The sequence below is a fragment of the Periplaneta americana genome, chromosome 1, assembly GCF_040183065.1.
Source record: "Periplaneta americana isolate PAMFEO1 chromosome 1, P.americana_PAMFEO1_priV1, whole genome shotgun sequence".
Classification (NCBI taxonomy): Eukaryota; Metazoa; Arthropoda; class Insecta; order Blattodea; family Blattidae; genus Periplaneta; species Periplaneta americana.
In genome coordinates, this window is record NC_091117.1 from 97,118,673 (window position 1) to 97,144,653 (window position 25,981).

General features: G+C 36.0%; 1 protein-coding gene across 4 annotated transcripts in view; it reads right to left on the reverse strand.

Annotated features, from left to right (window-relative positions):
* The window catches only part of yrt (erythrocyte membrane protein band 4.1-like yurt), a 192,606-nt gene that overhangs the window by 102,623 nt on the left and 64,002 nt on the right, over positions 1 to 25,981 (reverse strand). For 3 of the 4 annotated variants that reach the window (XM_069824478.1, XM_069824486.1, XM_069824461.1), the window contains exon 2: positions 3,685 to 3,789. In XM_069824478.1, coding sequence (XP_069680579.1) covers positions 3,685 to 3,789 — 105 coding nt within the window. Of the gene's footprint in view, positions 1 to 3,684; positions 3,790 to 7,591; positions 7,791 to 25,981 lie in introns of all 4 variants that reach the window. The other variant, XM_069824469.1, reaches the window with a different exon arrangement.

Sequence of the window (25,981 nt, forward strand, 5' to 3'; positions counted from 1 at the left end):
CTGACTAGAATTAATTGATGTTCTGAGTGAAATAACTTTTTTCTCTGGCTCAGATGCTGTATCAATAAAAGATAGAAGCTGAAGGTTTTCAAAATAGTCTCCTCAGTTTCAACATTTTAAAAACTGGTTTAATTTTCAACGCACAGTTTTGCAGCAAATATGTTTTATGCAGTAGACACGAAAATCATACGAGATGGGGTTTGATTGCCGGAGTATATAAATTCTATTTCAACTTCAATTCACATCTGACAAATACTCTGAACTGGAATAAACTGAGAGACGAATCCATTGGTATTACACCAACATCTAAATATAAGATACTTTACAACCAGATATTAGCTGACATTGCGACATAAATGGAAATGCTATTTTCAAATTGAAACTTAATGATTTAGGTGACAATGTCAAATTTATGAATTATAGTTAATTATGCACCAATGCCTTCAATTCATTAATAGATAACATTGGTGGAAATGATTTCTCCTACACAGTACAAAGAACATTTTGCAGAACGAATATGGAAAAATGTATTAAATATGATTGAAAATAAAACAAATAAAATTCTTTCTGAAGCCATCAAACTGTTTTATTGCACACCAAAGATTCCCGCTATTAGTGCTTCTAATGAAAGGTGATTGATTTCCTTAGCTAAGACGCAAATAAATAAATAATAATAAAAATGAATAAAAATATAATTGAGGAAAAGGAAGGTCGTATGTAGCATATGGGATCTGTTCTACATCTTATGAGAAGTATGACTTCCTGGTTTGGGACCACAGGCCACCAGTGATTTTGAGTTTAAATAATTATAATTTTGTTTATATCATCCGACTACTTCCTGAACAAATTGCTACTTAACAATGAACAGTTAAAAAAAAAAGAAGAAGAAAAACCGTATAAAGGTCTACTCTCTTCTAGCGGAAATGAAACATCTACCACTGCCCGCATCTAATGGAATCAAATAGAACCAAATCGAATCATGTTGCAGTTTAAAATGAATCCCATAATAGTTTTAGCATAGTTATGTGAAGAGGTGAAAAAAATAAGAAATAAATATCCAAAACAAGAAAAGAAAATACTGGATTCATGATATTTTAACTATAGATATACACATGGAGAATTTTAGAATTTATTTCACTATATTCTGGGAGACGAAAGAAAATTTCGTTCTATAGCGTTTCTTTCGACTTTAATAATTTTACCTGATGTTTTCATTAATTTATTGTGCTCCAAGCACTATCACGGGCATAATTATTACAGAATACTTTTGTGTTTTGTCATACAATAGCAGATAATTCTGAACAAAATGTATTAATTTTTCTTCATTCATACTATTGAACTGTAATTTGCTGTATATGTACTATTTCAGTAATAACTTTCAATAAACAAATTACATACATACATACATACATACATACATACATACATACATACATACATACATACATACATACATACATACATACATAAGTACATGTGTTCTGCCCAAGGGTGGGTCTTTCACTGCAAACCCAACATTCTCCAATCTTTCCTATTTTCTGCCTTCCTCTTAGTCTCCGCTTATGATCCACATATCTTTATGATACCTTCTTTTGCCCTGAACTCTTCTCCCGTTCACCATTCCTTCCAGTGCATCCTTCAGTGGGCAGTTTCTTCTCAGCCAGTGACCCAGCCAATTCCTTTTTCCCTTTCTCATCAATTTCAGCATCATTCTTTCTTCACCCACTCTTTGTTCTGTCTGTCCACTTCACATGCTCCATTCTTTTCCATAACCACCTTTCAAATGCTTCTATCAGTTTCTCTTCACTTCGTCGTAATGTCCATGCTTCTGCCTCATACAATGCCACACTTCACACAAAGCATTTCACTAGTCTTTTCCTTTGTTCTTTTTCCAGAGGTCTGCAGATGATGTTCCTTTTTCTATTAAAAGCTTCCTTTGCCATTGCTATTCTTCTTTTGAATTCCTGGCTGCAGCTCATGTTACTGCTTATAGTACATCCCAAGTATTTGAAGCTGTTCACTTGCTCTACCGCCTCGTTTAGAATTCGCAAGTTTATCTTCTTTATTTTACTTGCGACAACCATGGTCTTCGTCTTGTTTGCATTTATCTTCATCCCATACTGCTCACAGTTGTCATTTAGCTCCAGTAGCATATCCCTTAGTATCGTTTCCTCTTCTGCTAACAACCCCATACCATCAGCAAATCTTATGCACTTTATTCTTCTTCCTCCTACTTTTACCCCTCACATGTTCTGAAAACAGTTCTTCACCAAATCCTCCAAGTAGATGTTGAACAGGGTAGATGACAAAGGGCATCCTTGTCATACTTCTCTCCCTATTTCACTTCCTTCAGACATTTCTTCTCCTATCCTGACATAAACAAATTATACTACCAAAAATGGACGCGACGACAACATCATACCCGAAACAAGAAATTCTGTTCCACAAGTGAAATAGGTAATCTAGCTCTTGAATTCTATTCTATTCGGTTCAGTTCAGTTTGATTTGACATGCTGCTTTCTGCTACCAGTATCTTCCACTTAAATACATATGAAGAGAAATTCTGTTCGATTTGATTCCGCTAAGTGGGAACAGACCTTAAGACATCACACCAAAAACCACTTTTACAATACCAAAGATGATAAAAGATGATTTACAATAAAGATCTTGAAATTTATTCCTTAAAGTATTTAGCGATGCCCCACATCGATTATTGCGATTCTCTATTCACGAATCTAAATACTGAATACAGTTTACAGCATGTTCACAATATCTGCGTTCGTTTCATTTGTAACATTAGAAAATTCAATCATGTAACACCGTCACTAGAACTGCTGTCTTGGAATCAACTTAAAGAAAGAAGATTCTTCAACTCCCTCTTTTATTACTATTTAAAACCATCCACCTCGTTTTGTTTACCTTCCACTACCTTGAACCCGAACATGTACCTTCTCTCTATTCCTCTGCATAGAACATCTTTCTACTCATCATCTTTCAGCATATTGATTCCACACCTCTGGAATTCTCTCCCTGACCATGTCAGAGACTGTTGGACAATATTAAAATTCAAATTTAAATTTAGGAATCACATTCTAGTTCATAGAATTGCTTGTTAAACACTTCTCAGGTTGCACAACTTCGGCTTGTAACTACGCTGTTCTTAGTTTTACCCTTAATATGTAATGTATTTATTATTATTATCATCATCATCATCATCATCATCATCATCATCATCATCATCATCACTTTCATCATTGCTATGTTTCTCTTTTCTTGTATTAGCTCAATGCTCTAGTGTTCTTTTGAACCTGTTGATCCTCCATAGGGCTTTAATTTAATTTATATTATTTCTGTCAGTGTTTGTATTTTTTGTATTTATGAGTGTTATCTGGTAGGATGGAAGTGAAGGCCTTATGGCCTTAATCCTGTCAGATCAAATAAATAAATATCAATTCTAATATTTTCTCTTTCCCCCATATTACGAAAAAAATAAATAAAATTTGTGAAATCATAAACATTTTCATGAAAGATACAACTAATTTTCGTTATATACAATTCGCACCATGTATTAAAACATGATACAAAGACAATTACGGTATCTCCGAACCAATAGCCTTCCACTCTCTCACATTGTACTGTAGTAACAAAAATTACAGAAGACAAAAGACGAGGGTGTGTTCTCACCTGCACATTGTTGGCGTCTGTGTACTGCAGTCCAAAATAATCCTTCTCTATAAGGTCTAGAGAATAAAACACCTGCTCATACAGGTCACCCCCAACAGCTTTTTTCTGCAAGAAAGAAAAATGCATTTTAGTTCAACCGGAAAGGTAGACAACATGATATTCTTTTATTAAAATTGAAACAATTTGGATTTTCTTTCTCATTGCTAACGTTAATTAAATCTTACTTGAAAGGAACAGTACAAGTTGTGAACTTTCATGGACATACTTCTAAGCCTTTTATAGTAAATTGTGGTGTGCCTCAAGGTTTGTTAATGATATTGTGAATTGTGTACAACATTCTAAAATTTTATTATTTGCGGATGATATTAAATTGTATAAAGAAATCAAAACTATATCAGATTGTAAGCTACTTCAAAAAGAAATTACAAACTTACATATTTGGAGTATTAATAATAAATTGTTATTTAATATTAATAAGTGTATATGTATGATGTTTTCTAGATTGAAAAATACAATTAAATTTTCATATAAACTAGAGGCAAAAGTTTTACCAGCAGAAAATGAATATAAAGATTTAGGTATATTATTTAGGAGTAATTTTACATTTCATAGTCATATTAATAATATTATAAATTTGTCCTATAAAAGTTTAGGTTTTGTTATGAGAAATTCTTGTAAATTTAAAGTCAAAACTATAATAATTTTGTATAATTCCATTGTTCAATCTAAATTAGAATATGCTGTGGTTATCTGGAACCCAGTTACTAACAAATATATTCTGTTACTAGAAAAAATTCAAAATAAATCTCTAAAATGGTTATATTACAAACTTTATAATAATTATCCTACTTATGAGAGTTATGCTACAATGCTTCAACATTTCCATTTTACTAGTTTGCAAATTAGACGAAATTGTCAATCTTTAAACTTCCTTTATAAAATTATTAACAGTAAGTTGGACTGTGTTGGTTTATTTTATTATATAACATTATATGCACCTAAGGTTAATACAAAATTTCGAAATTTATTTAAATACCAAGGGCAAATACTGAATCCCACAAAAGTTCCACAGTTTTCCAAATGTTACAGTTATACAATACCATTACATCCTAATCCGAATGTTGATATTTTCAATATGAATTTCTCTAGATACAGAATTTGGTTCTATTTTTTTTTTTTCTTATGTCTTAATCAATTTTGTCTGAAACCTGTTTATATAACTTTTCATTTTAAATTTTATTGTGAGCTATTCTGTGTCGCAGGGCAAACCCAAAATATTGGGTCAGATAAATTAAATAAAATTATCATATTATACAGAATATTGTTGTTAGTTAATTTGAAGCTGCTTTCACACCTCATTTCAATTTCTCTTTTTTCTATTTTGTTTCAGTTTTTTATAGGTGTTTATGTTTTATAAATTAGTTTGTCTGTCTTGAACATTGTAATTGGGCTTTGCCTGTTATGTTCAATAACTATAAATAAATAAAAATAAATAAAAACAGCTTAGAGCAAAGACTGAAATTAATACAAGATATCTGAACACGTTACTAGGGTGCAGCAGCTTCTCATATGACTGATTCAGAGATCAAGAGCTAAAAAAAAACAAGTTTCCACAGTTGATGGGTACAAACATTAATGGAAAGAAAAAAAAAAAAGATACAATTATTAAATTTTAGAAAACAACAGCCGTAACTGTCCTCTATGGGACATAAAATTGGACATTAACTAGAAACTAATGTAAAAGGTTCGTAAATACTGAACTGAAATTTCTGTGACAGTTGGTGGGATACGTATTAAGAGATTTAAAAAGAAATTATATTCGATTAAACTGAAAATACCAAGTTACAAGGTGGGCCAAAATTTTTAAGTAGTGAAATGAAACTTTAGATATTGTATTAAATTAACCTTTATTATATGAAAATAAGGAATATAGTAGGTATGCCATTTGAATGTAACCACTACTTCTTCAAATAACCTCCACCAACGAGAATATATTCTTGTAATCGTTCTTTGATGTTTCACATTACACTTTGCAGCATTTCGACTGTGATGTTTCAAATTTCTTCAAGAACTGCTGTTTTCAGTTGTTAAATGTTTCACGGTTTGTTTACACATACCTTAATTTTTGGATATCCCTGTAAAAAGAAATCACATGCACTTAAATGGTAGATCACGCAGGCCACGCAATGTCTCCATTTCTTGATACAACATGATTCCGAAACAAATTTCGCGTGTCCGTCACAGAGATGGCTGCACTATGTGCTGCTGCACCATCTTGCTGTAGCCAAGTTGACCTGTTCTTCTTCTCAATTGACCACTTAAAAATTTTTTTAATCATTATCACATAACGAGCTGCATTAAAGTTTGCGCACGACCATTGGCACCCTCAAAGAAATATGGCCTGTTTTTTCTAAATTGCGAACTCAAGTTTTAATCGCACATGAAGAAAGCACAGGATCATGACGGTGGAGTTGAAAGTGGCAATAAAATGCGCTATGAGCAGCTTCTGCACACCGACCATTTAGATAATATTTTAAAGCAAATCCTCGTTGTTCACCAGTCCAATGCTCCATGTTTAATAATCTGCAACAGTCAGGCTAAATAATGACAATGAATCTAAGTCTATTAAAATAATCCATGTACTACCAACAACAAAATTAAAATCTCCCATTTCTTTGGCCCACCTTATATAAATTTTAGACAATAAAATTATAATAGACAAAACTGGTATGCACTTCTTTTAAGAATGGGACAAATCCGGATTCTCTCACAAATATTCAATTATACACCACAAAGCAGACGAAAAGTTAAGACGTCCAAGAAAAAGATGGAGAGCTTGCTGGAGATGAAACAGTCGACAGACCTAAGGATTTAGTCATAAAATTTAATGACAATAACAAAAAGTAGTTCTTAAACCACAGTAATAATGTTAATTGCGTTAAAAAAATGGAAAATCAAATACTTATTGTTATGAATATATACGACTTGTATAATTTCATTTTCATGTTTACGTAAACGGTAATGAGAGATGAGTGATCCCAAAACAATGCTCTCACAGCAACTGGGATTTGAACCCACGACTCTTTGCAAGTGTTGAGTTTCAGTCAATAGGGTTAATATACCTTGAGTCATAACTAAGACATGAACTCCAAATATAAAAATTATACATTTATGAGACCAAATAAATGCACGGCATCTTTTCGGGATTGGCAGAAGCATAGCTTGGCAGTATGTTGTCAAACCTAAAACCTCAGCCAGCCAGAGAACATATCTGAAGTTATCGTTATAAGCGGCAGTGTGAACTCTGTTAAGACCCATAAACGCAGAGACTTACCTAACCTGAACGTAAGTGTTCACAAAGTTCAAACTAGAAGCAGAACAAACCGCAAACCAAGACATCAAGAAGATCGAGAACTGGGCAACTAAAAGCAAAATAGAATTTAACGCCAAAAAATTGAAGAATCTCTTCATAACAAGGAAAAGGAACGAGGACAGAAATGCCAGCATTTACTTGAACCATAAAAGGCTGGCTCAAACTGAGGAAATTAAATACTTAGGAATATACCTAGACACCAAATTCAACTTCACTTATATAGATCATGTCGCAGAAAACTCGCTCATTTTGATAAACAGATTGGCAAGAACAGCTAAGCTACAATGAGGCTTAGGTCACAAATTGCGCAAGATAATTTATGAAGGAGCCGTTGTGCCTATTTTAACTTATGGAGCACCAGTGTGGGCAGAAGCAATTAAGAAAAATAAGAACCCCGCGAAATTCAAGAGGACACAACGGCTCATCAACATCAAAATAGCCAAAGCCTACCGGACTATTTCTTATGATGCCTCCTGCATACTAGCTGGCATACCCCCCATAGCCATAACAATAGAAGGAAAAGTACAAACTTACCTGGTGACGAGAGCCAACAACGCAGAATACGATTCCCCACTGGAACCTAAATACTGGCGACATCCTGCACAATCACCAGTCATTCACGAAGTGGAACAAGGAGCCCTATATCCAACTAATGTGTACCGATGGTAGCAAAACCGGAGAAATTGCAGGAGCAGCAGGAATTATATTCCAGAACGGGAACCCAACACACCAACTAAAATACAAATTACACAAAACTGTACAAACAACCAGGCTGAACAAATTGCAGTCTTAAAGGTACTAGAAACGCTCCAAGGAATCCAAGACCGATCAGACGAAGAGAAGCTTGTCGCCATATACACTGATAGCATGATAACATTAGACCTACTGAGTAACAAATAAAAACAGAGCAGAATAATTGAGAGAATAAAAACAAAAATTATAGAATTAACACAATCCAAATGGATAATACACTTTGGTTGGGTCAAAGGACATTCCGGTATAATGGGCAACGAACTAGCAGACAGATTGGCGAAAACAGTGGCGTTAGAAGATAGTGAAGTCAACTACCACAAAACACCAAGAGAAGTTATTCTGACACAAGAGAAGGAGAGGGGGCTCGACATGTGGCAGCAACAATGGTCCAATTCGACAAAAGGAAAGATAAGCAAAGCCTTTTTTCCCCTCAGTCAAGAGGAGGTTGAGCCGAAAGATACCCACTTCCCCAGAATTCACAGCAATGACAACAGGACACGGGAAGCTGAGGGCATATTTCCACAGATTTAGAATAATGGAGTCTCCCATATGCCCATGCGGACAGCAGGAACAAACAGTCAATCATGTAATATTTGATTGTAGCGTAGTGACCAGACAAAGGAACGACATGATAAAAAAATCAAAGAAGCAGAGGCAAGTGGCCAACAACGTGCGAAGCACTGGCCTCCAACTACCTCCAAATATTTTCGACCTTCGTCTGCGGTATAGACTTCACAATTCTGTGAAACATCAAACTTAAAGTGACAGTGAAATTGCAAAACTTGTAAATAGTTCAGTGAAAGTGAAATTGAAATTGCAAAACTTGTAAATAGGTTAGTGAAGATGACAGTGAAATTGCAAAACTTGTTAATAGGTTAAACTTTGACATGCTACAAATTAGATCAAGCTCAAAGTGACAGTGAAAGTAGCAAATTCTACAGGGACATCATTTTATTTTTACTAACATTTTTAATACTAACCTGGCTATACCTTTGGATCAACACCGTTTGCTACCCCTTCCACGACTGGAGTTCGATGATACTGGCGTAATATACAAACAAATCACTTTGCTAGGTATAGGAGGGAAGAAAAGTAGTTCATCCATTTACGTAAACTAGGAGATATCGCGCTTTTAAGTTTGATCATTTTCATTAGGTTTTTGTTTAATCAAAATACAGTACAGTAGTAACAATGAGTGTTTTTACTCACGAACTGAGCTCCCCATGTGGACGTATTCATTATGCAGTGTATATTATACTGTCTACAGCACATTAGCGTACACTATAGAGAATGAAGTTAAATTGAAAAATAATCATAATATGGATATTTAAACACATTTTTTAAATGGTGGCCGTTCATTTTGATACAGGCTTCAGTTATAATGTGCATATTATCGCTATAGACTATTGTACCTAATCCCAATTACCAGTTTCGTTCTTCGTACTAGTAACTCAAGTTGAAATAATTCTGTACTGTCCACACCTGTGGCTGTGAAACCAGGTGGCCCGGGTTCGATTCTCGGTCGGAGCAAGTTACCTGATTGAGGTTTTTTCCTGGGTTTTCCCTCAACCCAATATGAGCAAATGCTGGATAACTTTCGGTGTTGGACCCCGGACTCATTTCACCGGCACTATCACCTTCATCTCATTCAGACGCTAAATAACCTAAGCTGTTGATAAAGCGTCGTAAAATAACCTATTAAAATAAAGAAAAAAAAATCTGTACCTACTCCATAAAAGAGTACCTTACGTACTGTAAATTCAATCTTCACTTCTGCTCGAGCCGAAAAGATAAAATTACTCAGACATACTATCTGCTGTCCGTCCAAGTGGTTATATCGTAGGGTCGTAGAAAGGGAAGAAATCACGTGACAGTTAATTACTTAAGGAGGCCCTTTTATTTAAGTTATTTTAAACGCTTGTATAATATTACGTAGACGTCCAATTCCTAACAGAAATTAATGTTTTCAGAAAAGAGCTAAGATAGCCCAGCTACTAGACTTAACAGAGGGGCGAACAGAAGCAGGTGGGGGAAACCGGGATGCGACATAGAGAAACGGACGACAGTACCCGTACGAAAATATGATTCAATATTGAAAGCTCTTTCGACACTGGAAAACGTGAACATATTTCTGAACCGTACTATACTCAGTAACTCAGTACTGCTTACGCGCCCTCGGCTCTGTGTCGTGAACGGTTGGAAGTTTACTAGTAGAAGGGGTGGGAGTGAAGTACATTCCAAAACTCAGGTACAATAAAAATTGAAGTAAAAATAAAATGATGTCCCTGTATATTACAAGCTTACAAGCTATAAACAACAAAAGTGACACCAAATAAGAGTGATCTAGGGAGGAAAACTTAAAATAATTTGTAAATTTGGAATAGGCTTCATGCATGTAGTATTACATTCGTAATGGGGCATGCAGTTATATAGCAACTGATGAAAGAAAAAAAAAACCTAAATCCACAGACAGATTTCCTCGTGTATGGGCGAAAAGTATGATATTAAGACTTTTGGTTTTGAGGCAAGTCTCCAGAGTTCTAGGACTGTTTGAATTTTTCCAACTGTAACACTCTCCAAATTAAGCGGGAGAAAAAGTAAACATAGAAACAAACGACACTGCGAGGTTGTAGTCGAGATTCTATCATTGTTTCATTTTAAGCATTTCTCTGTACCGAAATGGCGGCAATTTATGAAAGTATGAATTTGAGAAACTATTCTTACGCATTTATATGAATGTAGAACCATAAAGGAATATTATTTCTCGAATGATAGCATTTCTCTATTGAGAATTACTATTGATTTCAACTTTGTTAACTGTAAGTCTTCTAGGAGGTAAGTCTGAGCGTGTATAGACAATAATCTAATTCAGACATACCTCCATGAGGTAAGTCTATACAGTTAAGTCTCCTATTAGTCTTTACATGTATGTGGCCCTTTACGAATTCGAAGTGCACTGGTAAATATTCTTAAAATAAATTATTTAGTGTCGGTGCAAATTTGATATGATAAATTGCCACGATAACCTTTGATTCACACAAAACAGGAAATGGTTTCAGAAATAAGATTATTACTCTCCCATTCGACTGACTTGTTCATAATAAAAGCGTCAGACACATACTCGGCCAGCTGCCATAGAATTCAGGTATATATTATTATATTTCTATATAGTGAAAATTTTCAGTAACAAGATACATGCACTACATGCGTTTTAACTAATGATAATGTTACACAATAATATTTGGAATACGTATTCATTATATTTTAACTACTGATAATCACAAATATTTGGAAATTATTTTCTCCCAGTTCTCGTAATACTATCTTTCTTACTTGACTTTTCTAAGATTCCACTTGTTAAAAAAAAAAAAAAAAAAACAAGTTGCATGCAATCACTTTGAAACAGTTTCAGATATTCCCTTTCTATAATAGTAGTTATGACACAACACACATATCGTCCTTTCACTATAAAATTATTTAATTTTAATTTGTGCAGCATTATTTGTGAAAGTACATGTTAAATATTTTTCACAATTCTTAAAATCCCTCAAATTATTACTTATAAAAAAATAACAAATCTACTTTGCAGTGCATTACTTATACAAAATTCCTATCGTTATTAAGTTATTATTGTTACGAATTTGGCGACTCAAACTCTTATAATAATAATAATAATAATAATAATAATAATAATAATAATAATAATAATAATAATAATAATAATAATAATAATAAGTACTACAAGCAGTAACATGAGCTGCTGCCAGGAAGTCAAAAGAAGAATAACAATGGCCAAGGAAGCTTTTAATAGAAAAAGGAGCATCTTCTGCGGACCTCTGGAAAAAGAATAAAAAAGTGAACTAGTGAAATGCTTTGAATGGAGTGTGGCATTGTATGGGGCAGAAACATGGACATTACGACGACATGAAGAGAAGCGAATAGAAGCATTTGAAATGTGGATATGGAAAAGAATGGAGCATGTGAAATGGAAGTCAGAATAAGAAATGAAGTTGTGTTGGAAAGAGTGAAGAAAAAATGATGCTGAAACTGATCAGGAAGAGAAAAAGGAATTAATTTGGTCACTGGCTGAGAAGAAACTGCCTACTGAAGGATGGGTGTACTGGAAGAGATGGTGAACGGGAGAAGAGTTCGGGGCAGAAGAAAATATCAGATGACAGACGATATTAAGATACATGGATCATTATGAGGAGACAAAGAGAAAGGCAGAAACTAGGAAATATTGGAGAACGCTGGGTTTGCAGTGAAAGACCTGCCCTTGGGCATAACACTATGCATAATAATAATAATAATAATAATAATAATAATAATAATAATAATAATAATATATTACCAGCATCGTCATTAATATGAATTATAGAACACTGCTTTGTAATGGAAAGTTACTTTGTTATCTAGTAATTCTAGCACAGTCTAGTATATACAATCACGAAGCTCAATACGTAGGGAATATGCATTCATAGATAGTTGCTAACCACTAGGATCGCTATTATCGCCTCATCACATACAATACGAAATAGTACCGGTATAGTCTATTGTTCCCAGTACCCTCAACAACTCGAGCTTCGTGACTGTATACAGAGTGTTAAAAAGAAAGTATCTGATATTTTAGGAGATGATAGTATGCATCAAAACAAGAAAAAATGTCTAATAAACATGGGTCCTACAACACATACTTTCTGAGATCTGAACACTTGTTCATAGGAGGTGCTCAACCTGATGTCCATTTATGGCAATGCATTTTTCTGCCCTACAATACAGTAGGCTACCAGATAATCATACCGTAGTTGACACCCCTGGCATGGAATACTGATACGTCGCAAGGAATACTGAAAAGAAAAGTTTGGTTGCGGATATAAGCAGAGTTCAGCAGAGATGGTGTTGTGAATTTTCGTAATCATCATGTGTGGGCCAATGAAAATTCCCATGCAGTTGAAGAAACAAGGCATCAGTACTGATTCTCAATCAACGTATGGGCAGGCGTTCTTGGCAATAGATTAAGGGCCATATGTGCTACCACAGAGATTAACTGAGGCTCATTATCAGGTCTTTCTTATTAATGTATTGTCTACCTTACTGGAGTATGTACAATGTCAGCAGAGACTACAGATGTGGTTCATGCATGATAGCACATTTTTTCCACAATGAGTGTGAACACCTGACACTGACATTTCAGGACCGCTGGATTAATTGGGGAGGCCCCACATCTTGGTCTGCTCGTTCCCCAAATCTAAGTCCCCTAGAATTTTGGTTATCAAGAACCAGGCCAATTTCAAAGAGTGCATGATTCCTTGCGCCGTAAGACAGAGGAATGCATTGCCATGAATGGACGTCACATTGAGCACCTCCTATGAACAAGTGTTCAGATCTCAGAAAGTATGTGTTGTAGGACCCATGTTTATTAGACATTTTTTTCTTGTTTTGATGCATACTATCTCCTCCTAAAATATTGGATACTTTTTTTAACATCCTGCATACTAGACTGATTCTAGTATGTCTTGTTCAACATAGTTGTCATACATTGCAGCAACGTTTTTCAACCTTTTTAAACATGTGACACACTAAAGATGTATAATTTAAAATTCCGGGGCACATATTTTAAACGAGCAGTCCTCAACCGAAGGGAATTTTGACGATTTTAGAAGGAAATATGGATTATAAAATAGAAATAAATTGGAAAAACATACACGCATTAACGTATGAAATAAAATATTTTCAATTTTATGTGCAGTATTTTTAAGTAAACATAGAGGGCAATGATACTCGTAGTATGATGAATGGTGATACAGCGAATGTGGCAAATATTGTTAAGAGAAACAAAACACACATTATTCACAAATAGAATTAACAGAGTTTTTGTACTTTTATTTGAAGTTCACGATGGAAATGTAAATTGGCAATAGAAAATTATTACAATGCAATGTTAGTTCATAATTATGGTATTATGCATGTTTTCTTATTTTGTTATTTAGGAAATATGAAAACATACAATATTATTACATGTTTTGCCGAAATATTTAACGTACGATATTTTTATGAAGTCGAATTAAATATAATATTTTTTTAAGGTTGGTACGATATTTAAACTTTGCTGATCTGGCAACCCAAGCTGTCCGTCAGTCATTCTCTTCTCTGCCCGCTGCCGCTCACACAGTTACTACGTGTTTACTGAATGTTGATTTGTGCCGCGTTCGCTGAAAGTTGACTCTTGTGGACTCATTTTTTACTACTCCTTTCACTTTTATTTTTCCAATTTTTCTACGAAAACCTTTACTGACTTCATTTTTTCTCGCGTCTCCCAGCGGATCATTCGCGGTATACTATAGTGTGCAGCGGTACACCGATTGGAAATGGCTGCATTAAAGCACGTTCTCAGAATCGTAAGCGTAGCTACTGTGTCTACATCCCTTTCCTTGGCATATTAGTAGCCTAATAATATACAAGCAGAAACAATGTACACAGATCTATATACTGTCATACATTCTATTAAACAAGCTTCAAAACCAAAGAAGAAGAATAACTAATAAATAATATGAATAACTAAGATGAAAAGACTACAATGGGTAACAGACTTGGCTTGGTTTTATTCGACATGTGGTCGCGACATGCACTGTGTACCTAATAACTATGAACTTCGGAAATAATTTGGCTGACTCAAATACTCAACTCCTGTTGAAGGACGCATGATTCATGTACAGTGCGTGTTGTGTCACAGTTGGGCAAGATCAATACACAGTACTTTGTATTTCACAGCTGTAATAGTGATGAATAGAGACGAGAATTCCATGCAAATGCATGTTTTTATAGGAACATAGGACATAGCTCAAACTGAGTACTTATCCATTTCATTTCTTTCCGGTTCCAAATATGTGTACTTTTTCCGTGCATATTTGCATTTTTAACCTTTTTGGGGATAAAAACATAAGCATATTTATGCCATTTTTAACTTAATAATGCATATAATATACATCATATTCAGTTTAAATGCATGTTTTTCTGGTTTTGAGTGGACACCTCAGTTTCTCGATTTTTATGTCCCTTATTTTAGCTTCAGGAATCAGGATTGAAGAAGGGAAAGGAAGAAAAATTAAATAACAGAAAACTGAAATAAAATGTTAAGATTTTCACAATAGGATGTTAAGAGGACCTTTCCCTGGACGTTAGTTCACTTTTACAACACTCCAACGCCTAGACTGCGTGTCGTAAATGGATTTATTGCGTTGGATATTTTGAGAATAGTAGAGAGGAAATACAGAGGGTTCAAGGAAACTGCTGACAAATAATTTAAGTCTTGCAGTGTATGAACCTCGTAAGCGGTTAATGTTTGTTTATTCTGTTTGCGTGTGTTAATGGGTTCTAATATACCTTTAATTAAAGGTTCCCAAAGTGTACTCTTTGCACAGTGGATTAAAGGAAAGGATTTTATTAGATCAGATGGGGATGTCGTATTCTGCGACTGTTGCAGTAAAGAGGTAAGCACTGCTATTCTGTTTCCAAATATTTTCTATGGCAGATGTTCTTTCTAAAAAATTACAAAACTTCTTTAAAATAATTGATTAAATTACGATGTCCTTTTAAATCGTATCTAGGTAACGGTAAGGTCTATTATAATTTCGGATAAAATGTATCTACTAAAAAATTTCAAATCGACCAGCATGTTGCATCTGCTTCACATATTGCAAGAATGCAAAAAAAGGAAAGAATCTGCAAGGAATTCCATAGATCACTCAGTTATGCCCGTGGAAAAGTGGGTGTAGCGGCGAAAAACAAACTGTTCAGTGAAGAAGGCTATTTGTGGCGAAAACTTGAATGAAGAATTTGACCTGACATTGTCACAAATATGGTCATTAAAGTTTGCACCCATAACTTCTTGCGATGTAGAGGGGTCATTCTCTGCCAAGAAAAACATATTGATTGACAAGCACAGGAACCTCACAGAAACCAATTTAGAAATGTTGTTAGGTTAACTGTGCAAGAAAGTGAAGTGAAATAAGACATTTGAAACAAAAATGAAAGTGTATATTTTAATGTATTTTTTGCTTATCGTGCATGTTTCATAGTTTGATAACGCATAAATGCAGGCATGAAATTCTCGTCTCTTTCTTTTCTTTTAGTGGGTTATTTTACGACGCTTTATCAACAGCTTATGTTATTTAGCGTCTGAATGACATGAAGGTGATAATGCCGGTGAAATGAGTCCGGGGTCCAGCACCGAAAGTTACCCAGCATTTGCTCATATTGGGTTGAGGGAAAACCCCGGAAAAAACCTCAACCAGGTAACTTGCCCCGTCCGGGAATCGAACCCGGGCCACCTGGTTTCGCGGCCAGACGCGCTAGCCGTTACTCCATAGGTGTGGACTTCTCGTCTCTAGTGATGAATATGGTTTCCTCATATTTCCTAATTATGATATAATGATAAAATATAGATTCGTTTTTAGTGGTTCGTTGTTTAAGTATGTCGTTTTACGATGGCGATGCTTTCGTGGTAACAGTCACTCGTATCTTGATCTTCATATTGGGCAGCTCCTGCCTAAGAGCTTCTGTCGTAGGTTCGAATCCGGCATACAGCAGAAATTTCGTCCGTTGCTAACGCAATGTTTTTGGTGGAGATCCCGCGTCATGTTGATTTTTAAGTTACGGAAGTTCCACATCTATTTGTCAAATGTGTAGGTCGAACAAAAAAATTAAGGGCTTATTTAAAGTAGTATTATTTAAACCTCACTGTCAAGGTAGTTAAAACATCTGTTCGACATCAATTACTCAGTAACCTGGTTTCTTCTCTCTTGATAACCAATGAGTTGCAAATAAATATCTCATTTCGTCACTCATCTCTTTTATGCCACTAAGAGGAATCAGCAACGACATTCAGCAGAATGTGTATTAGTAGTAATAACAGGAAAAACCTCAGCGCTGGCTGAGTAGTCAGACCTTCAGTCTGTCACACAGGCAGTATGGGTTCGAGTCCCGGTCAGACCTGGAATTTTTCATGGATTTTTTTTTTTTAAGTAGGTTATTTTACGACGCTTTATCAACAGCTTAGGTTATTTAGCGTCTGAATGAGATGAAGGTGATAATGTCGGTGAAATGAGTCCGGGGTCCAACACCGAAAGTTACCGAGCATTTGCTCATATTGGGTTGAGGGAAAACCCCGGAAAAAACCTCAACCAGGTAACTTGCCCCGACCGGGAATCGAACCCGGGCCACCTGGTTTCGCGGCTAGACGTTCTAACCGTTACTCCACAGGTGTGGTTCATGGATTTAGTGACACTTGTGGCGGACAAGGGGTTTTTCTCGGAGTTCTCACGTTTCCCCATATTAGACATCTACATCATTCCGTCAACATTTCTCCATTTCATTATCGTTTTATACTATTCTCCGAAGGCCTGTTGGCGACGCACGGAGGGGGCTGGCCTAAGGAAGAGTGGGGTTTCCTGCTCGAAACTGGGTACGCAGCGAACCTTAGTGTAGTCAGCCGGTGTCGGTTTGGGAATGCGCCTAGTTTCAGACTTTGAGGGTTAGCACAAAAGATCGTGAAAGGTCGCAGTGCTGGGTCGTAGTGCACCCCTCCAGCAACTCCATTCCAATAACAGGCAATCATTAATTGAATGGTGAATTAAATGTTGGTAGAATTCAACTTTCTCATTACCGGTACCTAATGAATTTGTCTATGATTAATACTGCATTATGACTAGAGTCCTGCATTTGGTTACTATGAGTACAAGTTAGATGTACACTTAGCGGCAAAAAGAATGGGCCGACTCTTGGTCGATAGAAATGCTAAGTTCTATCGCGCGGTTCACTCGTGTAAACGTTACCCACTGCAAGGCATTGCTGTGGTGTCTCTACAGTGAAAGTCGTCCGTCTATAATGTAGTAAACCTTACGAGCAGTGTGTGGCCCAGTGGTAAGAAGTCTGACATCCGTACCAGAGGTTGTGAGTTCGCCTCCCGGTACAGCAAAATTACCATTTTTTTATTTTAACTTTTACTTAATTGATTAGTTTAAATGTGAAATGGCATTTGTTAACAAACTTCGTTATGCCCGCCTTGTAAAAATATTATTGCCCATCACCTGTGGGCTATTAATAGGTGAGACCTGGCCTGTATAAACAGAAATACTTGTTTCACATCCTAAAAAACCGGACGCATATCAAACACAAATAAATAATTAAATTAACAAAAACAAACAATTTATAATATATTAACAAAACAAGGCCTGTGGTGGGGACTAGTATCTCGTCCACAAACCACCTGCGTCAACAACTGCCCTCATTCTGCGCGGCACGGAGTCCACAAGATTATGGAACAGGTCTAAATTCTTGGCCATCTCCTCCTACGCATCTTGAACTCTGTCCCACAATTCCTCGGGTGTCCAAACGAGTGGTTGTTTTGCCCAATTAGAGCGTAGGATCCTTTTGACTGCAGCCCACAAATTTTCAATCGGATTCATATCTGGTGAATTTGGAAGCCAGTCGAAGGGTCGACATCACGCCTCCTCGTGACCATCTTTGAATCCGGTTGGCGGTGTGTATCGGATGATTATCCCGCTGGAAGAAAAGTGTTCCTTCTGGATATCGTTTTCGGGCGGAAGGGATCATTACTTGCCAAAATGTGTTCGTATGCTTCTCCTGTAACCCCCCCCCTGGATGCGTTCCAGAAGTCCTGCCCCATCGTATGACATCCACCCCAACACGCGACCCTCACGCAACCCGAATTGTTAATAATTCGTCTCAAGAAGCGTTCATCGTATCGGTGGCCATTCATACAATAAACTAGGGCAGTACTATCGTTGCTATTGGAGACAATAACCTGGTCGGAGAAAATGAGATTTCTCCAATCGAAGTCCTGTCGGAGAGTAGCATACGCAGAATAACCTATGCGAACCAGGGAAATGAGTTATTGTTTCTGTGCCATCTTCAAGCGTAATGACGAGACAGAACGTTGTATTAACAGATAGCAGTATTGCTTGAAAGAGAGAGGGAGGTTTATTATTTATTAGAGTTTGGGCATAGTCTAAGAGATATCGCCACATAATTATAGCTTTGCGAGACACATATGATGACAAATTTGTAATTAAAAAAAGAAGATTGGGGGAAACTCGAACCTTGAGCTACTACTATCAACTTGTTCAATAGACCAATGCCGTAACGACTCAGGCTACTGTGACTGTTAGTATCAGTTCGGCATAATACGTGATTTTCCTGTTCATATTCGCTCCGGTTGATTTTGTATTTATCAATTTCATTATTATTTCACTCTTCAAGGGCCCTGATGTATCTAGAATCAACCCGCCATTCGATTTTATTACATATTTTATACTCTTAAAGAAAATACAGCACATTTTAATGGTTTTATTATGTGTTACCTATTGAACCACGGCTTTCACGAGACGAGCATGCGCAATGTTATGTCTCTGGAACTTAGAAATTGTCGGCCGGCCCATTCTTTTTGCCGCTAAGTGTACATGGACCATACTAGCTTCGCCCTGTGAGACAGACAGTGTCGTGTGTTACATCTGCTTATTCGCGTGTCTGCCTGGATAGGCATTGAACAACGAGAATACTCACTCACGTACAAAATATACTGTCACGTGGAATTAATAACAAACTCAAATAAATATTTCTTTAAAGCCAGCTTATGACCAACAAAAAATTATTCTCACAATAAGTAAAACACATCCAGATTTTAGATACTTTCCTGTTTCATAATACATTTTTCATCAAAAAGTAAAAAGAAATGCTCATTATCTGTCTCCTATTTACAGAGTTTTGAATATTTAAATTGCACTTTTAAAAGCAATAGATATCTATATTTTAAGAAAATGAAAATGAGTTTACAAGTAAATAATATGACAAATTATAGAAAGGATTGGAATTTGAATATTCACAATTGAAAATGAGTTAATAATGAAACACGGTATATAAAATCATTTCGGCCCTGATGTTTCAACTTTCGTTCATTTAGAAGTATTTTATGGGCTTTATTGTCTGCATATATTACCGACTCTATTGCCAGATTTTAAAAATTAATCATGAATAATTGTTTCACATGTCAACGTTGTAACTGGACACAGCCTCTGTATGTGCACATCTATACATAAATATATAAATGAAGGAAATTACAATAATACAATAATCACATTAAAAACAAAATTATTTACAATGCCTTCTTGCTTCTTGTTTTGTTTTGACATGCTGACTGCCTTAATAACTGAACAGTTAACCTGAACTATGTGTCTGGGGTTCAATACCACTGATCTATATTTCATACAACGTTGGGGGTTGCTTGGTGACCCTATAGCAACCGTCGGCAGGTATGTCATCGCGATGCCTGTTACTAAGTGACGTTGCAGGGCAGGCAAGGAATACACATCCCCCCTCCCAACCAACCGTTTGCAGGTAGCCTACGTTGTACAAGCAGCTACCAGCGGCGTAATATATAGCTAGTTAAGTATGGCACTGTCCAAAGGTAGGAAACGTGTATTTAAAGAAGCATGGGAGGAGACATAATTTTCTTGCGCTTATAGAACAATAGTATATGTTTGTGCTCGGAAGTTTTAAAGGGCATTTATCACCACAATATAAAACGTCATTATAATGTAGCCTATGTCATAAAGAACATCAGAAGATCACAGGTATTTATGAGCATTTTAAATCCAAATTGCAGTACAAAGAGCAATAACAAAACGTAATAGATACGTACGATATGGTGCGATCAATCATTACAATGATAGATATCTGGAAATCAAATATGAGGGAAAAACAGTTCAATCATTTCCCATGCTTATAATCTCTTTCTAATATTCCTGAATCAAATTTAAATACGATTTAAATTTTGATTCTGAAAGCAATTTAAATACTCGTAATTATGCTCATCTGAATCTAAAAACAGAATTTCAACAACGGAGATTCTGTGATTTCAAAAATATTGCAAATGATTTCTTACTTTTTGGAAATCCTTTGACCACAGACACAAACAAGGTTAAGCAAGTAGTAGCAGATTTACAGTGATACATATTTACATACAAGGTGCAAAAACATGTGTGGTTTAAATTTCTTTAAAATTCTGTCTACGGAAAAATATGTTTCCCATAGGTCATTTGCCGCCAATATAGTGGCTATGTTTGGTTCCATTTACAGTTGCAAACTTTTTTTTTTTTTCAAAATTGAAACTTACAAAATCAAAACAAAGATCGCGGCTGAAAGATAAAAGTTTATTTGCTATCTTGAGATTGGTTACTTGTGACATAATCTTAGAATTCTGTAGCACCTTGAAAGTTACGGTAAAGTAAATATGAAGTTTGTGATGGCTGCACACCACTGATGCCTGAGCGGGCCCTCAACCCTACCCACAACCATGCGAAGTCATGTGTATTGCTAGTTGCATTACCTGATGTCGTCGTGAGTACAAATCTTCCCATGACTGCTCTATAGTAACCAAACGCAGGTCCAAGTGCCAAGTGTCGGGCTACTGCCTGGAACGCCGACTGAAGAGAGCACTAAGTCACACAAACGGTTCGAGTTTCAGTTCAGGTTCGAGTGGGATCTTTCACTGAAAAATCCATTGTGACATTTCTGGTGAGAGGTTGAAATTGAGGTTCTTCTCGTGGTTCTCCTGTTTCTCCACGTTAAACATCACTATCACTTTGTCTAATCTCCGCTCCATTTTCATTTCATAACAATCCCCGTCCCCGATCTCCGGCTGACGATGCACGGAAGGAACTAGTCTATTAGGGCCGTATTCATAGACATTCTTAGCGCGGGCTTCCGGTGGATGATCAGCGAACTAACATTTTTCGTATTCATCAACCAATGTAAGCGATATGATATGATATGAATCCTATACAAGTAATCAGTCGATAGCCGGGGCTAGTTTAGCACGCTCGTAGCGCGGGCTAGCGAAATGTCTATGAATAGCACCCTTAGGGACGAGTGCAATTGTCTGCTGAAACCTGGATACTTAGCCAACCTTAGTGTAGCTAGCTGGTGTTGGAAATACGCCTAGCTAAGGTAAGTGCAATAGCTCTATAGTTCGGGTCAACTTACTTAATACCGTAAGGGTGAAACCTAATCATTTTTCCCCCATTTCTACATAAGCTAGTGGATTATAGTGATTTTATACTTTGAAGGTTGAATTTTCTTTTGTCAACTTCATTTCAAATTTCGGCCCTGAGAAAACTACAACTGGTGGTGATTTTATAACTGTTATGTTGGCAGCAGTGACACAAGTTGTCGATAGTTTAAATTCTGAAAATTCAAATTATTCTATATTTCTGAGCCCATTACTGGAAGCTAGTGAAATTTTAACATACTAATAATTACGTAATATCAGTATTAATATTAATACATAATAGTAAGTTATTGTATGTGTTGTTTTGTGTAGGCTAAGCTTACAGCAGCCGTGGCGAAAATGTGACTCACGAGCACACTGTGGCTCGCAATGATAGCTATGCATTTCTCTTGCTTCCTACCTTCTCCAACCCCCACCCTCTCACTCACTGGAGTCAAACTTCGTTCCATTTGTTTTTGTCTCTGACCTGCGAGTGGCGTATCGTCGCAATGTCTCTCTCAAAACCATGTACAAAAACGAAAGTTTCAAAGTAGGATGGGAGGACGCATTTTTTTGCTGCCAATATGATGAGAATATTAAATGTATGATTTGTTCACAAGTATTAAGAGGAAAACGGTTGTGTAACATAAAACGGCATTATAATACATGTTACTCATGAACATTAAAAGGTTAAGTGGTGTTGTTGTTATTATTATTATTATTATTATTATTATTATATTATTATCATTATTTTATTATTATTATTATTATTATTATTATTATTATTATTATTATTATTATTATTGCCTCTGTATGTCGATCCTTGTTTAGCAGATATACGAATAATACGGTTAGATCTTCAATTTAAACTCACAGATTTACAACGTGATATTAAATGAAAAATAAATATCCGAAGCTTCGTTCATTCGTTTACTCCGTTGAAGCCATGTTCGCTATAACTTAAGTTTGTGAACAATTATTGTCAACAGTGAAAATAGTAAAAACCTAATTTAGATCACGACTGACAGACAAATACCTTCGTGATCAACTATGACTGGCAGCAAGTGGCATAATTCCTGATTTTGAAACTCTGTCGCAGAGACATTCTGAATACAGTTAATTTTAGGTTGTGATAATGTGTCCTACGTTTTCTTATTAATTTCTTTCGTTACACGTAGGCCTACTAAACATAAGTTTGTAGCCTTGTACTGTATAAAATTATATTTGAGTGCTTCACGTAAGGAAAATGAAAATCCGTTAATAAGTCAGACAGTTGCTTTACTTTCCCTTCGGGTGTCCGCCTCCCTCCATAGGTGCTATGCACGTTGCAGGTTACACAATGGCTCGGCGCACGATCATATTTTCGCTACGGTTGGATTAGAGTCAGGTAGGCTAAGTATAAATAAAATATTTCGTGTGATACATGCCTTGGGTAATCGATAGAAATACCATTTCACATTTTAATTAATTCCTTTCGTGTTTAGACTTTTATTACAATAATGGAGAAAATATTCTAAAGCATACATTTCAAAGTGGCATTCGTTTTCGGAATTCATACTAATCATTTCACGTGATCAAACAAAATACATTTTTAGGTTATGTCTCGTGAACCGTAAACTGTTTAATCAAAGCAATGAATGTTGTCAGACAAAATACATTTTAATATTAGATCATACACTAATCTACTAACTACTAACATAATGTGCGAGAGATCCAGAAAAAAAATATATATACTCTTTCACAAATTACTGAATCTCTTAGAAAACACTTTCCCAATATAAAGATAAGATGTGGTAAATAAGCAAGACATCGTTATTGTTAACACTATATTATTATTATTATTATTATTATTATTATTATTATTATTATTATTATTATTATTATTATTATAGTACATGGCATTGTGTGATTTTATCCTCTTTTGGTGATATCTAGCAATAGTTGGCAACACTAAAGAGACGACCAAATTAGTCTTTTAGGGCCGTATTCACAGACATTCTTAGCGCGGGCTTCCAGTGGATGATCAGCGAACTAACGTTTTTCGTATTCATAAACCAATGTTAGCGATATGATATGATATGATATGATATGATATGATATGATATGATATGATATGATATGATATGATATGATATGATATGATATATGATATGATATGATATGATATGATATGAATCCTGTACAATTAACCAGTCGATAGCCGGGGCTAGTTTAGCACGCTCGTAGCGCGGGCTAGCGAAATGTCTATGAATAGCACCCTTAGGAATTACTCTTACGTGATTCTCAGTATAATTTAGGTCGCAGTGACCCTCCATTCCAACATTAAAGTAATAGGACGCCAAAATAAAATATTCAAATGTATGCAAAGAAATCAATTTGTTAAAAAAAGCAGTATTTTTCATAGATACATTTTCCCGCTAACATTACGCATTTAGCATTTCTGTATTACAATATTTCAAAATCTATAGAAAGACTAAGAAATTAATATTTTTTTACACTCTAAGAGAGGTTAAATAAGTGCAAAGTAAAACAATGGCGGCTTGAATTTGTAATACAACTTAAAACATTCTTGACAATTGCACGCATTTGTGATAAATTTGAGGCCAATGGTACACTGTGTGATGTGCACAAGCCAGAGATCCGGGAGGCGTCACATAGCAACAAGTTCCACCTCCTCGGTTATGGTGTCAGCAAACAATAGCATGAGCGAAGGGAGTTACCAGATCAACGCAGTCTTAAGAGTGCAAAATAGGAAGTGTAATCCAAAGATTGACACACAATTTAGATGATCCTGACCAAAAAATCCAACATTTTAAGTGATTTCAACATAAAATACATGCGAATGAGCAGTTTGTAAGAGAAATGGCTTGGTCTGATGAAGCACAACTCGTCCCTCTTATTCCAAAGCCAAGAATGTACATTTTGTTAGTTCTGAGAAAAACGAGTTAAAATGCCCTTATAAATTCAGGAAAACTTAATTTCAATCAACTTTCTATATCATATTAAGTTGCTTACAATAAAGTTTTCCTGAATTTATAAGGAAATTCGAAACTTTAAACTCCTTTTTTTCAGAAGGAAATGGATTTTCATGGTTTTGGCATGAGGGGAACGAATTTAAACATGACTGGTATATTATTATGATGCACCGAAGTATATATGATATTTCCATGCAGAAATTCTACGTCATCATATGATGAAAGATGAGTGGAACAGAGAAAAATTCTCTCCGGCACCGGGATTTGAACCCGGGTTTTCAGCTCTACGTGTTGACGCTCTATCCACTAAGCCACACCGGAGAGAATTTTTCTCTGTTCCACTCATCTTTCATCATATGATGACGCAGAATTTCTGTACTGAAATATCATATGTACTTCAGTACATCATAATCATATAAATTATGATACCGGTATGCGAAAAATAATCACTTTGGGCCGTATTCATAGACATTTTTAGTGCGGGCTTCCGGTGGGTGATCAGCGAAACTAACGTTTTTCATATTCATAAACCAATGTTAGCGATATGAATAATTCGTCCCTCCTCTGGCAAAGTCGAGGCTAGTTTAGCACGCTCGTAGCGGGGCTAGCGAAATGTCTATGAATAGCGCCTTTTGTGATTTAAGACGGCGCTTACTCCGTCGGATCCCGGCCAGTTAGTCACTCATAACGAGTGCACCTCTGCACATGTGTGGTCACTGTGCCACTGTCATACATCTATGACGCAAAGCATGAGGGTAGGCCACTAGAGGGAACCCAAGAGGTGGAACTTAAACTGAGAGGATTCAATCAGACATTGGGATGGGAATCCGGTGTGGCTTAGTCTTAGTGGATAGAGCGTCAGCACGTAGAGCTGAAAACCCGGGTTCAAATCCCGGTGCCGGAGAGAATTTTTCTCTGTTCCACTCATCTTTCATCATATGAATGGCATAGTTTCTTTTTTCAGTCGACTATTTAACGGCGCTGTATCAACTACTAGATAATTTAGCGTCTGGGACTGGTGATAGTGAGATGGTATTTGGCTAGATGAGGCCGAGGATTCGCCATAGATTACCTGACATTCACCTTACGGTTGGGGAAAACCTCGGAAATAATCCAACCAGGTAGGATCAG